The sequence below is a fragment of the Rhipicephalus microplus genome, chromosome 8 (assembly GCF_043290135.1).
Source record: "Rhipicephalus microplus isolate Deutch F79 chromosome 8, USDA_Rmic, whole genome shotgun sequence".
Taxonomy (NCBI): Eukaryota; Metazoa; Arthropoda; class Arachnida; order Ixodida; family Ixodidae; genus Rhipicephalus; species Rhipicephalus microplus.
The window spans coordinates 41,567,875-41,588,502 of NC_134707.1; the positions used below are offsets into that span (position 1 = coordinate 41,567,875).

Sequence of the window (20,628 nt, forward strand, 5' to 3'; positions counted from 1 at the left end):
GTTACCGGCTGCGAATTCAGTGACTGCTGGTTGCATAACCTTGAGAACATGTTGGACCTGGCCTTTAAACGAATATGTGGCAATAGTAGTACGGTTGACCGAACCCTTCCGACTGAATACCATATCTATGGACTATGTGCACTGCTGCTCTGGTATGCCTTAGCAAATGTCTTCAGTTCTGAGGAGACTGTCCTTTTCCATGAAATGCTACCCGACAAGTCCCTTGCTTCGCTTTGTCTGGCAAGCCGTTATGAGGGGTGGGGGGAGGGGAAGGTAGGAGCATAGCAAAGCAAGGAACGATCAACTGTTGTTGTGGAAAGCAACATAATGGGAACGGAGAAAGCTCCACTCCTCGTCATAGGAAAATCGATACGTCGAAGGTGTTTTGGAGGCATCAAATCACTCCTCATCTGGTGTGAAGCAAATTCCAAGTTGCGGATAATGCCTTGGACCTTTCTGAATGCAGGGGAACCTCGTTACAACGAACTTTGTGGGGTCGCTGAGTTCGATTGGTTATTTTGAAACATCATAGTATTGAAAAATGACGTTCGTAATGTAACACAGCAATGAAAATCACGTACCTTTGCAGGAGGTGCACATATTGCGGCGTAAACAATGAACAAAAACACTTTGCTCGGTGTGGAAAAAATTTACTGCTTAAGGAAATCTGGTATCTTTTTCTGGCGAGTAGAAGGCAGATGCGTGGGCATATACTGTAAAAGCTCGTTAATTCGAATTCCACGGGAACGCTGAGCAATTTTGAATTAAACAAAATTCGAAATAATGAAAGTGAGCAAAAATGGGTGGATTTCGTGGGTGGTGGCACGAAAAATATTTTTTGGCCAAAAAGGTCGGCGATGACCATCTGCTTCTTTTCTCAGAATGCCACAGCTTCGGCTCTCAGTTCCAGGGCGCGGACGCGGCGCAGGGAATCCTCTTCATCCTCTTCAAAGCTGAAGAAGAGACGCGCCACATTAAGTGCCTCCATCACCGCAGAAGCTGACATGTGCACAGGCGCTTCGTCATTTTCGTCTTCCTCACCTTCTGGCTCTTCAGCAACAGGCTGCGCACCGGCTACTTGAACAATAATGTCCTCATCAGTCAGGGCACCACACACCGATGCACCGATGTCAACTTCAACATAATCGGCAAAACGAATGCCCCGAAGAGTGTCGCGCAATGCCACTGGTATGAGCTCCTCAGCCCCATCCACGTCGACGTCACAACTATCCGGCGCACTTCCAGTTGCAAATCCACTGTGGCGGAAACAGTTTGCGATTGTGGTCGCGGTCACCTGTTCCCATGCGCGCACCAACATGTGCATGGCAGTGAGCAGCGTAATGCCGAAGTCCTTCCTGTCGCCCACGCACAAAATCATTCTCTCCAGCACATGACGCCTCTAAAAGCACTTGATGTTCCTTATTACACCCTGGTCCATTGGCTGTAGGGCCAGAGTCGTATTTGCTGGAAGGAACACTAACTTTGTTGCTTTCAGCTCAACGTCGACTTTGTGCGCGGAACAGTTGTCGACGACAAGAAGAACGCGTCTGCCGCGCAGTTCCATTCACCTGTCGAATTTCAGTAGCCACTTCCTGAATAGGTCACCTGTCATCCAGGCTTTCTTGTTTGCGGCGTACTCTGTCAGCAGTGACCGAATGTTTTTGAAGCACCGTGGCTTGAGTGCTTTGCCAATCACAAAAAGGGGGACCTTTTCCGTACCGGTCATATTTGCGGTGACCAGAACAGTGACATGCTCTTTGCTGCGCTTGCCACCAGCACAGCTGTCTCCCTTGTAGGTGATCGTCTTGTTTGGCAGCAACTTGAAAAATAACGCTGTCCCGTCAGCGTTAAACACATCCTGTGGTGAGTAGCTCTGCAGGGTGTCGCTTCTCCTAGTAGCGCATGTTTTGGCGTCCACTTCCTTTGCCTCGCCGGATAACGTGTGGAATACGAGATTGTGCCGCTCCTTGAAATGATGAAACCATCCCTCGGAGGCGACAAAGTCTTCAATGTCCTAGCGCAGGGCGAAATCGGCTGCCTTGGCCATGATAATAGGGCCGCTCAATGCGATACTCTGGGCTCTCATTTCTTTAACCCAGATAATAAAAGCTGACTCCAGTTCCGAGAACTTGGCTGTCTTTAGCCTTTTTCGACTGGCGTCAAAATCCTCGGCTTCATAGGCGTTTTCAATGACCGTCCTGTTACGTATGTAGGTTGACAAAATGCTCGGAGGTATGCCGTGCTTCCTCACAATTTCGTATTTGCAAGAGTTCCCTTGGTCAACCTCTCGCAAAATCTGCACCTTCTTCTTGACAGTCTTCGCGCAGTAGTTTCCCCGCGGCATCTTGCAACTTCAATGCGGAAAAAGACGACTTGAGGGCGTGAACGAACAACGTGCTCGAGGAACAAAGTGACGGAAAAAAAAAATTGCTCCCTGGATTTTGGAGGCCTTACTTTGCTCGCCCTTTGCTCGGAGGTCACTTGAAGCTCGAAAAAACTGGTCGTGCCACCTATCGTTCGGCTGTAAAAGCTTCCACTAGTGTTTGACGATGATGACGCTCGGCGGCGGGCGCTTCAAATTATTCGTAGAGGCAGCAATTTCTGTTCGAATTAACGAATCGTTTTACACATGGTCTCCTATGCACTGCGGACCGGACTGCGGTGACCATTTCGAATTATCCAAAATTTCAAATCAATGAAGTGTGAATTAACGAGCTTTCACTGTATGTCTCCACGTCTGCAATCTTTGTAAGGATGTCAAGGGGGACATCCTTGCAGCAGCCTAGATACGATCGGGTCTTCTCAAGGAAAACCACAACATCCGAGCTGGAAATAATCTGTTCCATTGTCCCATTTTTTGTATCTGCAGTGTCGTTCTTGTCACTACTGGAGCAATGCTGCTCTAGTGGGACAGCGGGTGTCATAAAGCGCAGCTGTCATAAGGCACCTTCTGACTTAAGCTTGTTCAGTGACTTGTTTCACTCATAACATTTGCATCTTCAATGAGAAAGGAATGGGTCGAAACAGTTTTGTGTAACAGTGTGAGCAATTGAGCTTTTATCTGTCTATACAGTAATCCTAATGTGTTCTAGACGGTCTTCTTGGCCTAGAGTTGGTGTGTGCAGATAGTGAATTTCGGAGCTGCGTTGAGCATGAACCAAGTAATAATGACGTCAAATCAAATACTATTGAAATAGCTTTCGAATAGAAGTTCAACAAACTTCATAAGAGTTCGAAAAATCCATGGCTATTTTATTTGAAACAAACAATTGTTAACTTAGAAAAACTATCATAATTATTTTTAGGCTATGACAAGGGTACATTTAAGTTAAAATAACACATTTCACTAGCAAGAACAACAAAGTGGATGAAAATGCATACTAGGGTACTGAGCATCCTATGTGCATCTTTGTGCAATGCAGTCTTGTTTTTATGAAGATGCATTCATATTAAGGCTAACTGAAATAGTTTTCAGCATTTATGTAAACTCGGGGTAAGGTGTGTAGTGACTAGAACCTTCAAAATATCTTGTAACTGTGGGTTTAAATAGAGCAGTAACTAAAGTACATTCAGATAGCATTTTGTCACCAGCTCGAAAGGAATGAACCATGTTTTCAGTGACTCGGTGAGTAATGTCAGTGTCACTGTTTATTGTCTTGTGAATCAATTGTTGCAAAATTTTGTGAAATAAAAGTGTGGACCATCTCCCCGAAGGGAATCATGATGCGATACGAAGCAGCAGTGGTGCGCACGCTGTTGACTCGGCTGAAACGGACGTCAATGCGGGTGCTGGGAGAACGGTTTAAAGTGAAACTCATTGTAGATTTTGCTCGAGTGAACATTTCTTTGAAGCATGAAGACACGAGAGGCGGGTTGCATGTCGTGTAAGTTTTATGGCAGATAAACAAGCCGAAACAGTGTTTTCACTCGATGTGCGCTCGAACGTTGCAAATGGTGGAAAGGGTGAAGTCAGAGAGATGACACGTGGATGACAGGCTAGAGGGAGAGTAACATCAGAGCGCGCACTGCAAGGGAAGGCGTGACCTCTTGTCATCTCCCCAACACTACTGCGGTCAGGGGAGCCCGGCATGGACAGAGGGACAGCATTACACAGACTAGTCAAAGAGACCCTAGCCAAAAGTATGGGCCTTTGTACCAGATCGATTCATCGTGTCACTTCATAATACTGCAAAATTTCAACAGGCAAGACGGAACATGTTTACACCACATCCGAATAAATGTTGCATATACGAATTACTTCAGGAACAAAATTGGACTTTCTGACCCAGCATTTTGTGCACAATGTAACGTCGTTGAAGACATCAATCATGTCCTCTGTGAGTGCACAATATTCGCATCAGAGAGACAGTCTCTCAAAATGGCCTTGAGAGACTGTCTCAAGAACAGGACACAAACTTGGAGTTGAAAAATATTCTAGGCCCATGGCAGAACAACTCCAGTGCATTAGACTTCACAAAAGCTCTACTGACATTCTTATGGGTCACAGGCTTGTACGAAATGTAAATAGTACAGTGCGTGTGAGTGACTGTATATGTTATGTGGCTGTTATGTGTGCATGTAACTGGATGTGTTGTGTCTTTATCATTGTATATATCATTGTCCTCACCCGGCACCTGGAGTAGCCTGTCAGGTGAAAAACCAGGCAAACCTCTGCAACTCCCCATTAAAATAATTTTCTCTCTCTCTCTCTCTCTTGCTTCCCATCTAATACTCAGAACAAATAGAGTTACACAGATTTTTTTCACGCTTTATGTGCTCTCTCTCTTCACTTGTCCCAACCTGTGCTCTGGAAGCTGCATGGGGAGGGATGGCATGGGCGAAAGAGTTTACATCAGCACGCACAATTGCCTTGAGCGCGTATGTATCAAACGGCATTGCTTTCTCTCATCGCGGTTCCTGTGTGCAAGTCTGACCACGGCACGACCAGAAAAGGCATGTAAACGTTCCATCTTACGGCCTTCGCTTCCACCTCCCGTCGCAAGGTCGTGTTGCGGTTGCGACCCTGCCGTTTAGCCGTTGCATTGAAGTCTATGCAAAACTAGGTACAACCTTCTTTCTCGACAAGCAGTAAGGAGCAAGAACACACTACTACGGCAAGGTCGCTGCACCCCTTGGGGCGAGCAGGGACATCAACCACGTAGAAACGCTGCCATCATGTTCTGCTCGATAGCGAAGATCAGAAATCAAAACGCTCGTGTGCTTTTTTAGTTGGACTGTGGTCTGGCTTACTGTGTGATGTCAGCCGACTGCATGGTGCTGGCATGTGGTGCCACCCCTTGGTAAAATACTTGTCTGATCAAAACGCTGCTCTCACTTCGTCTTTGCTGTTGGCCATGTGCTGTCTGCTGTTCAACCTATGAGAATAGGCCGTGGCGGCTCAGAAGAGAGTGAGCACAGGCCTCTTGTATGAAAGGAGGACGCCTGGGGAAGTTACGACCTTACACTTCACTTTTAGACTCTATTGGCCGTGCACAAGTGTAAAGCACAAGCCCAAGAGATAGATCATGATTCTTTTAAGTGAAACAATGACATCAACATTTAGGAGTGTTCAACATAACACCCACATAATGCTAAATGTGTAATGAAACAGATCAACCACTTGCCACAGCACAAGCCTTATCGCCGAAGGTAGGTAAACATTAGTGATGTGTACTGTATCTGGTGAGAAAAGTTTACCCAAACGCACTACCTTGTTGTGCTCTTTATTTGTGAGCTTGTGCTATAAAGTAGAACTTCTGAAGCTGAATGCACCCACAATTGCCTTTTTCAGTAGTTTTGAAATCAAGACTAGAACCGACTTAGTGCAGCTGCAGCATAGTAAAAAATCCACGTAATGTAGCCTAACACAGTAACAGGAACATAGAATGTTACTCAAAACAACATGAAGGGCTTTTTTGTTTCTAATGAAAGTCCAAGACTGAACTTTGGCTTTGATTAAAGTGGTGTTTGGAGCCAAAAATACACCATCTCCCATCAAAGAGAACCATGTGTAGATGTGAAGCAGCAAGCATTCATGCTTACACTGGCGGCAGTGTCCATGTAGCGCTCATCGCTGCGTTGCACAGGAGAGAAACCTGGGAAGGCACACAGCACACTGTGATGGACCGGTGTTTCCTACGAGAGCATGCTAATTGCTGCTAATGGGCAGTGAGAAACATAAGAAGACAATTGGACACAGAGGCCTGCAGTCGGCTTTAGTTAATGCTCATGCTGCAAAGTTTGATCATTCAACAAGGCACAGGAGAAATCTCCCACCGACAAACCTTGGAGGCTAATATCTAGTGCCTGTATATAAGGGATGGCCAGTGAATGGTTGTGCAGTGGGAGCTGTCTGTTTCTTCAATTCAGAAGCTTGCTAGCAGACCCTGCCTGCGTGGACAGACGCTGCCTGCGTGGATGTTGTGGGACGAGTGAGGGGAGCGTAGGAGGGGAAAGAAAACGGGAGGCGATGCCTTTGCGCAATGGAGTGTGGATACCATTGGATCTGGCTTGCTCAAAAGATTCTTTGCATCTAATACTTCGAATATGCTGGAGCTTCACTTTTAAGAGCAGAACATGATAGTCTAATCAGGCACCGTACACGTAGCCTTATCAAGTGCTTGCCTGGCATTGGCTCTTGGTGCAGGCCTCAGCCATGCCGAAACGAAACCAACGCCTGTGCACATAACATTAGCCTTTTGAACTATTCTAGAATGTCTACTGCAAGTACAGTTGCAAAATGTTCTCTTTCGGTTGGGAATCGGCAAAGAGTGCACTATGCATCCTTAAGGCAACCTGTGCAGCTGCACGTTTTGTTGACGTTGTTGCTGACAATTATGAATAGTTATGCCTGAGCACTTTGTAATGTGTTCACCTTCAAAACAACTACTCGTGCAGTTCACGTGTTCTGATGCTTGGTCTACTTCTGCCACTCAATATTAAGAGCGTTAAGGAGACTCTCTTATAATGTGCCATTCATATGCTGCTTCAAGCAATGACATGGCTGTTAGGCAGAACACCTGCTTGTTACCCAAAAGTCTGTACTTGAATTGAATATTTGTAGAATTTATTTTAGTTTCATCATTCTCACTTTTTTGCTCATGGGAAACGCTGAATTTTCACTCACAACCGATAGCTCCCACACCAACACCAGAATTTCTGCAAAATGAACTTTTCAAGACTATGCTCCAAATGCCTTCATCCAGTTGATTGTGTGGCACGGATGGTCTTGTAAAATCTCCGGCCTCGTATGTGCTGGTAATTCAATGAATAAAACAAGTCAAGTGACCCATCGCTGTTAGAACATATTGTTTCTTGGGGTTTTACCCTAGGCACTGATTCTAAGACAGTCTGTATTTCGATCATGCACCATTCGATTTGACAACTGTATGGCATAGAGCACTACTCAATTAATTATTTGGAGGTTTAACCTATTTTCACACTCCCATTCTAAAGGGTTTACAGGCCACAGTATATATTCGTGTAAGGGCCGCCCTCATGTAAGGGCCGCACTCCAACTTTGAAAGCGGAAATTTCGAAAAAAAAAAATCAAAAATTCCTGCCAGAAAAATGTATTTAGTTCATTTATAGCCAGATGGCACTGCGGGCTTTTCCGCTTTTATTCCACGCAGTTGACAGCACGCCGCCATATTTGCCTTGTGTGGCCTTTTTGTTGGCATCATTCCTAGCATCATGTCGATACGTTGGCAGCGCGAGTTCAGAACGGTATCGTCGGTGTCACTTTGTTAGTAGTAGTGAGCCCTGCAGAAGCCAGCGCGCGTGACGGACAATGGGCCAGCATCTGAGATCATTCACTGCAGCATTTAAACTGCTAATGATCGACTATGCCGAGGAGCATGGGAAGTGTGAAGCTGGACGGAAGTACGACGTTGATGAGAAGCACGTGTGTTACTGCATGAAGCAAAAAGATGCCGTCGCCGCTACTAACAGGAGTTGAAAGGCATTTTGCGGGAAAAAAGTGCGAGTACCCGCAACCTGAAAGCGAGCTTCTTAACGATGTCGTTGACACACGAAGAGACAGCTACGCCGTATCGACTGACATGATACGCGTCAAAGCCCTCAACATCTCTCGCCACATGGAAATACCCAGGCACAATTCAAGGCAAGTCGGGGCTGGGCTACGCGGTTTATGAGCCGTAACGAGCTTTCTATTCAGTGCTGAATAATGATTTGCCAAAAACTGCCGCCGCGCGACTGCGAAGACCATGTCATAAAGTTTCATCGCTTCGTGAATGCTTTCGGGAGGGAGCATGAATACGTCCTGTCTCGAATAGAGAATGCGGACCAGACACCTGTGCACCGAAAAGCATCACAGTGGATTTGAAAGGTGCGGAAAGTGTGTCTGTGCGCACGAGCGGTGCAGAACGTCAAAGGTGCACTGTGATGTTGTGCATCACGGCAGATGGCAGGAAGTTTCCGCCTTACGTCATATTTAAAAAGAAGACTCTCCCAAAATAGAAGTTTTCTCAGGGAATCGTCGTACATGCTCAAGAGAAGGGCTGAATGTCCGAGGAACTGGTCGTTGACTGGACTAAAACTGTCCGGGCAAACAGACCTGGAGGGCTGTTACAACGGAAAGCCCTTCTTGTTTTGGACAGTTTAGGGGCCACTTGACCAACCACATCAAGAACCGACTTGCCACAACTCGTACGGACTTGGTCGTTATTCCTAGAGGCCTTACAAGTGTGCTGCAGCCACTCAGTGTATGCTTTAACTGTTCATTCAAAGTAGAATTTCGCCGATGTTACTATGAATGGATAGCTGGAGGCATCCATGAGAAGACAGCTACAGGACGGCTGAAGCGGGCGTCGCTCCAACAGGTGTGTGAATGGATTTTGAATGCGTGGGGTGCCATGTCAGTAGAAGTAGTTGCAAAAAGCTTCAAGGTAACCGGAATTTGGAATTTTGAACGGCACCAAAGATGACCGTCTTTGGGAATACACGGCGCCGAGGCGAGCTCCTCCGAGAACGAGAACTGCGACAGCGAAATGGAATCTGAATTGAAACATTCCTGGCATGTCATTTGTGACTCTCTTGCACACTGCTACTGTTGCATAAAGAGTACAGACCTTTTGTGAGCTGTCATCGGCCTGATTTGTATAAGGGCCGCACCTAGCGAAATTTTCGAAAAAAAAAAAGTGTGCTCCTTATCTGAGTATATACGGTAGTTCATGTAACTTTATTTTGTCTTGCTGAGGGGCACTCGAAACGTCAAGGTAGACTAGCGACTTGCCGATCCTTTTTGTGCCTGTTCTGTTTTTCGAAGTGTGTTTTTCTTTCACGAACAGTTCTTTTAGTTAAGCAATATGATGATGTGCAAATGCCTTTGAAATCGCCTTTGCTCCCTCTTACACCTCAATTTATTTTTATATTCTTTTGTCTCCTTGGAGGTTGGAGATCTCTACTGTTGTTTTGCTAGTAGTTACAAGTTCTTTGTTTTTAATTTTGATGCTAGGAAGCATTCTGGACTTGCATATTGAAAGCTAGTTACTTAGAAACACTACTCAGTTTTGAAATTTCACCAATTGAATGCCCTTATTGATACCTCATGCACTACTGTGACTGCATCACGGAAGAGTAGCCGTGCCTGTTAGCTTTGCGGTAATGGCATTGCTTCAATGCCACACCTGCACACAAGGTGGTGGGGGCAGGTGTGGGTTCAATTTCAGTGTTGCCTTTTGTTTAGACATGGTGATGTGTGTGCACAACAATGCCATCTTCGCGATTTTATGCATTCCTGCAAGCGGGTTTTCATTTTTGTAAAAGCATTCAATCCTATATGTGGGCATTTACTTTCCTCTGTGTTTCTTTATTTAACTTTTTAATCTATGTGATGGCTTCAGCTTACGTTGCCAGTACTTGTGTGCCAACTTGTTTTGGGTTGGAGGTCCCTTTCAGGCATCAAGCCTATTGTCTTCATTGCAAAGTTTAACCCTGTACTATGAATAAAAATTGATTCATTGTATCATGCCTCTTGTTTGGCAGGGAAAAAGGCACCAGCGGGCCCTCAAGAGTCAAGGCACCATTCAGGAATCAACCGACGTGTCATCGGCAAAGCCGCTCGACGACTCTGCTTCTTCAGTCAGCGGTTCGAATCAGGCGCCGGTGGAAGATCTCTCTTGCGAGTACTGCGGCATTGTGCTTTTCAAGAGCATGGAGTATAAGCTCCTCCACCTGGAGACAGAAGCCCACCGGAAGGACAAGCAATGGCCCGTCACAGAGCAGGGGTATCAGAGCGACGAACCATTGCTGAAGAGGCCGAAAACGGACTACTCAAAAAGCGAAGTCACCGGAGGCCCCAACGGCAGATACGACGAGTACGGAGGCGTGTACGACCAGTACAGCGAGTACCCGGCTGGTGCCAGTCAATACGATGGATACGGCGGCCTCTGAAGGTCGCTGCATGCACTGTATCAACAATTGGCTTTGTACAGGTGGTGGTTCTGGGGCATTGCTACGAGCTGGACTGATTGATGACCCAAATTGCCTCCTCGTGATTGTGACATGTTTACACCTAAAAATTCCGTATAAATCACCTATCACCCTCCTCCTGATGCACGTGATATCTTTTCCTGTTCTAGCGAGCACTGCATCATCATCTGTGACATGATTCCTACAATGTGTTTACCGTCAAGCCTGAGGCTAAAAGAATTACAAATGGGGTTCTTAATGCTCATTTGATCTGGTAGGATAAGAAAAGACAGGAAAGCTAAAGAGCGTGGTTGGGGCTAACATCATGACGGGCAAAATCTCGCACCTTCTTTCAGACATCCCAACTCCCATATGTGTGTGTGTTGTAATCACGGCTTTACTCGCTGTTGAAGTGAAATACAACTGAGCAACTGAGAAGTCTTCTTCGTGTTTCCTTGTCATTTATTTCTGTAGCTGGCATTAAAAATAATGGCATTAAAAATAATGACGTGTTGATACCACCTATATTTCTAGATGGTAACTATCGTTTGTTACACTAGAACCTCATGAAAACAAAGTTAGCATTTTACACGACAATAAGTTTGTTATAAGGGACAGTTTGTTAAAAATGTATATTCCTAACACTATATCTAATGCAAAACTGTTCCTCATTTACTTCTTTATAGCCAATATTTTGTTATATCTGGGTATGTTATATCGAGGTTTGAGTAATGACAATATTGGAAACTCCCAATGACGTTAGAGTGCGTCTTTGGGCTCATTGGTACATGCCCATAAAAAACTAGGAATGGCATGAACGACAGCAGAGACTGACTAAGCCATATAATTCGAGGTTGCGAGTCAGTGTCTGTCTCGCTCTTCATGCTTCTCATTTTCAAGGGCCCTAACTGTACAACCTGTTATTTTTTTCAAGTAACTTGCTACACTGTTGACGTTTCTGTACTCTGATTACAATGGTCCTATGGAAGTTTTACTTAAAATATGTAATTCTGCATTAAAGCTAATGAGATTCTTATTGGTGAAAGTAAAGAAATAGGGTATGGTAAGGCTGCTGCATTATATTTCTCACAGGAGGGCCACAATTTCTGCCATGAAGCTAAGGCGACATGAAATACTGCCATAGTGGCTTAATTTCGGTGCTTGGCTGCTGATCCAAAATACATGAGTTCGATACTAACCCTGGCATTCGCATTTCTACGGCGGTGAAGCGGTAGAGGCACATGTATTGTGCACTGTGAGTGCAGACTAGAGAGAACCCCAGTTGACTGCAATCCCAAGTCCATTGTTGTGGTGTTTGTCGCAGCTCGAGTTGCTTTAAGATGTTGTACTCTATAATCTAACCAACTGATGGGGACTGTTGTTCTTGCTTGTGCCATTTTCCATTGCTGTTTTAAGAAGAAAATAATGGCATTATGGCATCACATGATCAACAGTAATTCAAAAAGTCACCACCTTGGAGCTTACAGCCCTGCCGGGGTGGTTTAGTGGCTAAGGTACTTGGCTGCTGAGCGGCACGTCAGGAGATCGAATCCCGGCTGCGGCGGCTGCATTTTCGATGGATGCGTAAGTGCGGTAGACTTGTGTGCTCAGGTTTGGGTGCACGATAAGAACCCCAGGTGGTCAAAATTTCCTGAGTCCTCTTTTATGGTGTCTCTCATAATAATATGGTGGTCTTGGGATGTTAAACCCCACATATCAATCAGTGAGAGCTCACAGACAATGATGCCCAGGAAAGTAAGGGGGATGGTATTAGAAGTAGTTAAAATGTAATTGTGAACAAAAAAAGGTGGACAAAAATACAACATGCCTCCGGCAGGGACCGAACAGGCGACCTTTGAAACCACGGAACTACGTTAGTAGTCCTCCTTCTGTCCACTTTATGGAGGTATATACCCTATAAAGTGGATGGATGGACCCATAGCTTTTGTTTCATTCAAACAGAAGCTGCACTAATAAGTGTTCCATGCACGTCTTCAACCGAGGTTGCATACCTACCTTCTCGGCCGTACTTGGCCGCGTCAACGGAGAGAGAGCCGGCATCGTATGGCTTGATTTTCCTAAAGGATGGTTTCTGTTAGTGATATTCTCTGATCCTGATTAAATATTGAATTAATTTTTCATAGGATGGGTTCTACCAATATACTTTCTTTAGCTTTCCCAGACAGGGGGTATCTGTGAAGTGTACTTGCATAGGCGATATGCCTGCCTCGTCAAGAATCAATTATGTCGTGAACGCCTAGCTACAATAGTTAGTGTTAGCGGGCTGTGTTAGGCTGAGTATTTATTGGAAAGTGAATGGACCTAGTGAGGGTACCAAGTTTGCTCTTCTGAGCTTTACACTTAACTTGTTGAAAAAGCTTCCTGTAAATAACATGATTTATGAAGAAGGCCTTGAATACTCTTGAGTAGGCTGTCCTCCTTGAGTTTCCCTTCCCTTCTGCTTGCAACATTGGCAGTAGGCATGTGCGAAGTTTGTGCATGTGTTTTGAGCTTCTTCATTGCTTCTGAATTGCAGCCTTTGGCATTAAGAGCTTTAGAGTTTTTACACAGTCTACCTTTGGAATTGGGTGTCCTTTTCTGGAAACACTGCAACATTAGCCTTGTAGGAATGCAGTAAATGCTTATTAATTTTGATTTCATGGACTGCCAAAACTGTCCAGAATAGTTGAAGTTATCAAGAAAATAGTAAAGTGTTTAATAATTCAAATTACTTTCATTTTCCTCAGGAATATGTAAATCCAGTAATTATTTTGCATAGAATTTTTTAGGAAGACTCATGTTTTGTCTTAAAAGACTTCGTTCACAGGGCAAATGCTACTCAAAGCCACCGTGTTTCAACCAGAAGCTGGCTCTGAACTCATACTTAATTACCTTCCAACTACTCGCTGATGATGATCACACCATACTGAATCCTTCGGTTATTTGGAATGTTCGCAAATGCCATGTCACTTCATTTGCGTCCCACGTTTGTGGCACCTCGCTCCCTCCGCGCTTCGAGGGTCGTTCGCATTAACCGCACCGCAGCAAAATATGACCGAATTAACGAGCGTTGATACGGTTAAACAATGCATGGCCTGGCCAGCACTGGAGAACACATCTTAATTATCCGAGTTATCAAGTGTCATATTACCGAGCTTTTACTGTATATTACAAGGAATACGAGTCGTCACCGGAGGCACCATTACCATATTCATCACAGGGTTAAAGCACTCAACCCCTGCCCTGCTCGAATATATTCAACGATTCTGATAAAATTTTGAGCATGTGATCTCTTTGGTGTCTCGATAATAGGTGTCAAATTATACAACCGTGAGCGATTTAGTCTTTTATAAACTGAATTATAAAAGTGGTAGCCAATTCTGGGACCACGCTTGTAATCGCGGGCCACCCTTTGTGTATGTGTCGTACAGGTGCAGTGTGCTAGAAGGGGACAGTGGAATGAACGAGGCGGCCGTGTCGTATCTCGTTTGATTCTCCGGCGGGTGACAGTAGCGGCGGCGCTGGCGTCGCATGGTACAAAAGAGCTCGGGAGCCTCTGCATTGGGAGCACCCACAAGTAGCCCGCGAAAGCGTGTATTTGCTTGTTTTAGCGCGTTCAATGCATTTCAGAGCCTTTATCAGTGTATGCACACCTGCTAAGCGCAATGGAGCACGAGTAAATATGCAGACACGCCGAAGTTGTGTCGAGACATTCACTGTTTCAAAAGCGTGCCGACAAAAAAAAAAAGAAAACTTTTAGTAAAATTGGACATGGATTTCCACGGATTTGCCTAGCTTTTCACTCAAGCAGCGCTTTGAGCTGCGCTACATCATAACTGGCTGCTGTCGAACTACAAAGAGGGAATTATCAAAATCACAAATAAATCACGCTTTCGTTTTGTCTGAAGTTTCTATATCGAGAGAACTGCTCCTCATATTAGTCCACATGCGCTCGATTGTTTCATGAGAAACCCAATTATAAGTAAAGTTGTAACAACATTTATATCGGTGTCGACTTAGTTTTATCATGTCAGTTTTGCAGAAGATAATTAATGCTTTCTGAAAGGCTTTCTTGTTTTAACCGCATGCTTTCGTGCCCACTTTGGTTCTTTTATGCAAGCTCCAGGAGGCCGAGCCAGGGAGCCGATCTGAAAGAACGCCTATACCTTCTAGTCGAGAACTCCATGCGAAGGGGGTTATCTTATATAAACATAACAAAGAGTGCCAGTTGTATAGTATACATAGCCTGTCTGTTACTCTGCGCAAATTCACTGTAACCAGTTCTAATTTTGTATTGAAAGCTTAAATTGGGCTGCTTTCCTATTATTATATTGGCATAACACCGTTGCAAGCGAGAAAACTTATTGCGTTGGTAATATAACTTGTACATGTACACACTAAACACACAAACACACACACACACACACACACACACACACACACACACACACACACACACACACACACATATATATATATATATATATATATATATATATATATATATATATATATATATATATATATATATATATATATATATATATATATAATGTCACGGGCTAAGTAGATACCTGAGGTTGACGACGACGAAGTGCTCTGGGGAACGTGCTCGGACTGCAGTAGCGTTGTACGCATTTTGCTCGCCAGTATATCTATTGTGTATACTTTATTACCCGTAACATCATTGGTGGAGGTGCGGGGTACAACTCGCTATACAGCCCCACGAGCTGGATCTTCGCAGCGGACGGCGCATTGCGGCTACCACGATGACTGATCAGGCTACTCAATGTCAACAAGAGCCGTCAGCCGCGCAACCGATCGTTGTGGTGCAACCTCGTGACCCAGGCCCATTCATTGGCACAAGTGGCATAGACGTCGACGACTGGCTGGTTCTATATGAGCGCGTCAGCAGCAGCAACCATTGGGATCCGATGCTTATGTTGGCGAACATTATCTTCTACTTGCATGGCACGGCAAAACTCTGGTACGAGACACATCAAGAAGAGTTGACCAGCTGGGACGTCTGTAAGCAGAAATTGCGCTATCTGTTTGGGAAACCCATCGGACGTCAAGTGGCCGCAAAGAAAGAGCTTGCGACTCGTGCCTAGACATCCACAGAGCCGTACGTCGCGTACATCCAGGACGTGTTGGCTTTGTGCCGCAAGGTCGACAAGGACATGCTCGACGAGGACAAAGTTGGACACATCCTGAAAGGAATTGCCGATGACGCCTTCAATTTTTTGCTGTGCAAGGACTGCTCGACGGTGGAGTCGGTCATCGAAGCATGTCGTCGCTTCGAACAGGCGAAAAGTAGGCGCATAGTTCACCGATTTGAACGCCTTCCCAACACGGCTGCTACGTCCTCTTGCGAAGATTTGCCGACACTACATCAACCACCAGCGCCGGAAAACGTCACCAGAATAATCCGTCGGGAACTCGAGGCTATGGCACCCGCTAGCTCTAGCGTCAGCGTGCCAGGACACAACCTCGATGCTGTTTCAATGATACAGGCCGTGGTTCGCCAAGAGATCGCGAATATGGGCATTTCCTCACCTCATCAAAATGCCCCTGCTACTTCCAGCTCGGCTCCAGTCGTTGCGGCTGCCACTCCGAACCGCACGTTCGCGCCAAGACGAAACCCAGCTGAATGGCGCACTCATGATGATCGGCCCATATGTTTCACGTGCCATCGGATAGGACACATAGCTCGCCATTGCCGTAGCCGTTGGACCTCATCACCTCGACCGAGATTCTATGATTGGGGACCTCGCTCCGAACGTGCACCTTATGCCCCGTCCCACCCTGCCGAGACAGGTGCAGAGCATAATCCAGAACGTCGGACCAGCCGCTCGCCATCGCCCGTGCGTCGTCAGTCCTGCTCGCCCCAACCCCGCCGTTCTCGGTCTCCCTATGACCGTCGCTCGGAAAACTAGCCGGTGTAGCCCCCGGAGGTGACGCTGCATACACGACTCGGACTGCGAATCCTCTGAATACTCCCGACCAGCGGTGCAACCTTCTTACAATTCTGGTTGATGGTTTGCGTGTAACTGCTCTTATTCATACCGGTGTGCAAATATCTGTGATGAGCTCAGAGCTCCGCCGCCGCCTCCAAAAAGTTCTGACGCCTGCGATTGCACCTACCATTCGTACAGCGGATGGGAGTACTCCTGCTGGCCTTGGAATGTGGACTGCGCGAATAACGATTTCTGAGCATCAAACTTCAGTTCTGTTTGCTGTACTGGAAAATTGCCCTCATGACCTCATCCTTGGGCTCGACTTTCTGACTTCACACGCTGCGCTCATTGACTGTTCCAAAGGTCTTCTTCGGCTTGAACTACCATCCTTCTCAGAGACCGTCTCTGCCAGCCCACCTCGTCTACGCTCTGTCGATTTCCTCAGACTTCCGCCGCAAGCCGCAATCCAAGTCCAACTCTCGCCATATCCTCCAGTACCCGATGGTGAATATGTTGCTGCCCCAATTTCTGACATGGCCATGACACGTAATGTTGCACTCCCCAACACGGTGGTTACCGTCAAGGACAACCGAACTTCATTTCCCGTCCTCAATTTTGGCTTCTCAGTGCAAGTTATTCCTCGCGGCATGTCACTTGCGCATCTGACACCACTGGTCGACCACACAGTTTCCGCCCTGACCACCAATCCGCCACCCGATTTTCCATCAACGTCGCTCTCGTCACGTTCCTGTTCCGACCTTTTCAAGCCAATGCTATCTGACAAGCTCACCTCTGAACAAGTCTCTGCTCTCTGCCGTGTGCTTGCTTCTTATCGGGAGATGTTTGACTTCGGCTACCGTAATTTGGGCCAGACATCCGTGGTAACTCATCGCATCGACACCGGTGATGCTCGGCCCATTCGCCGACGGCCCTACCGTGTGTCAGCCTCGGAGCGTGCTATTATACAGCAAGAAGTCGATAAAATGCTTCATAAGGGCATAATCGAACCATCATCTAGTCCCTGGTCTTCATCCGTTGTACTTGTTAAAAAGAAGGACAATAGCTGGAGATTTTGTGTTGGTTACCGCCATCTTAACCATATTACCAAAAAAGATGTCTATCCCCTACCGCGCATAGATGATGCACTCGATTGCTTACATGGTGCCAAATATTTCTCTTCAATAGACCTTCGGTCAGGCTACTGGCAGATTGCTGTGGACGACAAAGACAGAGAGAAGACGGCCTTCGTGACTCCTGATGAACTTTATCAGTTCAAGATGATGCCTTTTGGATTATGCAATGCCCCCGCGACTTTTGAGCGCATGATGGACTCTCTCCTTCGAGGCATGAAGTGGACCATCTGCCTCTGCTATCTTGACGACGTTATTGTTTTTTCGACTACTTTCGACGACCATATTACCCGTCTGTCCACAGTGCTTGATGTTTTCCGACGTGCCAACTTGCAACTTAACTCGTCTAAATGTCGCTTTGGGCGATGCCAAATCTGCGTACTCGGCCATCTTGTTGACGCTGCGGGCGTTCAACCAGACCCTGCGAAAGTCCGAGCAGTTCGCGACTTCCCCACACCCCGCTCAGCCAAGGACGTCCGAAGTTTTCTGGAACTGTGCTCCTATTTCCGTCGTTTTGTCGAGAAGTTTGCTGAAGTAGCCCGTCCTCTAACCGGCCTCCTCAAAATCGATGTCGCATTCACCTGGGGCCAACAGCAAGCAAACGCCTTCTCGTCGCTCGTTGAGATTCTCACCAATCCACCAGTCCTAGCACACTTCGACCCATCTGCCGCCACGGAGCTTCGTACTGACGCCAGTGGCCACGGCATAGGTGCAGTGCTGGCGCAGCGGCAACAAGGAATGCACCGCGTCGTCGCGTACGCAAGCCGACTGTTGTCGCGCTCGGAACAAAATTATTCGATCACAGAACGCGAGTGCTTAGCTCTCGTCTGGGCAATTGCGAAATTCCGATCGTACCTCTATGGCCGACCATTCTCAGTTATTACGGACCACCATGCGCTTTGCTGGCTCTCCTCACTCAAGGACCCTACGGGGCGCCTTGGTCGCTGGGCGCTGCGCTTACAAGAGTACACTTTTTCCGTATCCTATAAATCCGGACAACCTCACAAGGATGCCGACTGCTTGTCCCATTACCCAGTCGATCCCCCTGACATGATGGAAGATGGACAAGAGGTACTCGTTCTTTCAATTACCGACTTCATCGACATAGCTGCTGAACAACGCCGCGACCCTTCTTTGCGTGCTATTATCAATGGTCTGCACTCCCCCCACCCTGACCACTCCTTACAACTGTTCGTTCTTCACAACGACATCTTGCACCGCTACAACGCCCCCCCAGATGGTGCTGAGCTTTTACTCGTTGTTCCTGCACATCTTCGCTCAGATGTTTTGGCCCAGCTCCATGATGCCCCCTCCGCTGGACACCTAGGGGTGTCACGCATGTATGACCGCGTTCGCCGCCGATTCTTTTGGCTTGGCCTCTACCGTTCTGTGCGACAGTACGTTGCGGCATGCGACCTCTTCCAGCGCCGCAAGACACCTGCTCTGAGACCCGCTGGTACCCTCCAGCCCATTGAAGTACCGGATGAGCCATTTTTCCGAGTCGGCCTCGATCTTCTAGGACCTTTTCTCGTGTCGGCCACCGGTAATAAGTGGATTGCTATTGCTACCGACTACGCAACGCGGTATGCCGTTACACGCGCCCTCCCCACCAGCTGCGCTACTGATGTAGCCGATTTCCTTCTTCATGACATCATTCTGCGTCATGGTGCTCCTCGTCAGTTGATCACCGACCGCGGCCGCTGTTTTCCATCTAAAGTAGTCGACGAGCTCCTGCGATCCTGCTCTACCCACCACAAGTTCACTACAGCGTACCACCTACAAACCAACGGCCTCACGGAACGCCTCAACCGTACCCTGACGAATATGTTAGCGATGTACGTCTCCAAGGATCACAAAGACTGGGACATCCACTTACCTTTCGTTACCTTCGCATACAACAGTTCACGTCACGATACAGCTGGGTTTTCACCTTTTTACCTACTGTTTGGTTATGACCCGCCTTTGCCCATGGACACCATGCTCCAATCTGACGCCCCCTCATCGACTGCTTATGCTCGTGGTGCCCTGGCCCGAGCTGACATCACCCGCCAAGTCGCCCGGGATTGTTTATGTGCCTCGCAGCTTAACCAAAAGAGCGCTTACGATCGCCGGCACCGCGACGTACAGTACTCTCCGGGGTCGCTGGTCTTGCTGTGGTTACCACCGCGTCGTGTTGGTCTCTGCGAAAAACTGATGTCCCGTTACCTTGGCCCCTATCGTGTCGTACGCAACGTCACCAGCGTGACCTATGAGATAGCTCCACTCCATACCACGTCAGTACCAGCTTCAGTCCCGACCGATATAGTGCACGTCTCACGGCTTAAACCATACTACTCACGCCCCGAGAATTGATCGCACCGGGACGGTGCTTCTGCCACCGGCGGGTAATGTCACGGGCTAAGTAAATACCTGAGGTTGACGACGACGAAGTGCTCTGGGGAACGTGCTCGGACTGCAGTAGCGTTGTACGCATTTTGCTCGCCAGTATATCCATTGTGTATACTTTATTCCCCGTAACAATATATATATATATATATATATATATATATATATATATATATATATATATATATATATATATATATATATATATATATATATATATATATATATATATATATATATATATATATATATATATATTCACTAGTACACGCAACAGCGGCTATTTTTACGCCGACCATTTTCTGTCCAACGTCCAACTACGTTAGACTTGAACTAGTTTTGAGACCTCATACTGTCGAAAAGGTGAAATTAACAGTGCGCATTAGTACAGAGGCACGCTATATTCAGCTTCGCCAACTGTAAACGTTCGGCGCAGGGCTACCCAGGATTTTTTTTTTAGGTGGGGAGGTGGAGGTGTGGCAGAACAACTACTTTGTCAATTGGTGGTCGCTGTGAATACGTGTAAATATTTTAGTATAACCTGCAAAGTTAAATTACGAAACCAGTTCGTGGTGTAGGGGGTTCAGATTCCCTTCCTCGCCCTTCTCTACTTACGGCCTCCTGGTTGTGCGTGCGTTTGACACGGTATTTTTTGTTCATCTCACAGCTTTCTGAGCGCAGCTAGCTTCCAATAAATCGACTCAGTTATTCTCGATATTGTAGAC

At 46.6% G+C, this 20,628-nt stretch overlaps 1 protein-coding gene across 1 annotated transcript in view; it reads left to right on the forward strand.

The window, feature by feature from the left end:
- The window catches only part of LOC119164412 (uncharacterized), a 30,776-nt gene extending 19,902 nt beyond the window's left edge, over positions 1–10,874 (forward strand). The window contains exon 3 of the mRNA XM_037416601.2: positions 10,006–10,874. Within this exon, the coding sequence (XP_037272498.2) occupies positions 10,006–10,413 (408 nt within the window). The 3' untranslated portion in view covers positions 10,414–10,874. The remainder of the gene's footprint in view (positions 1–10,005) is intronic.
- Positions 10,875–20,628: the final 9,754 nt, after the last annotated feature.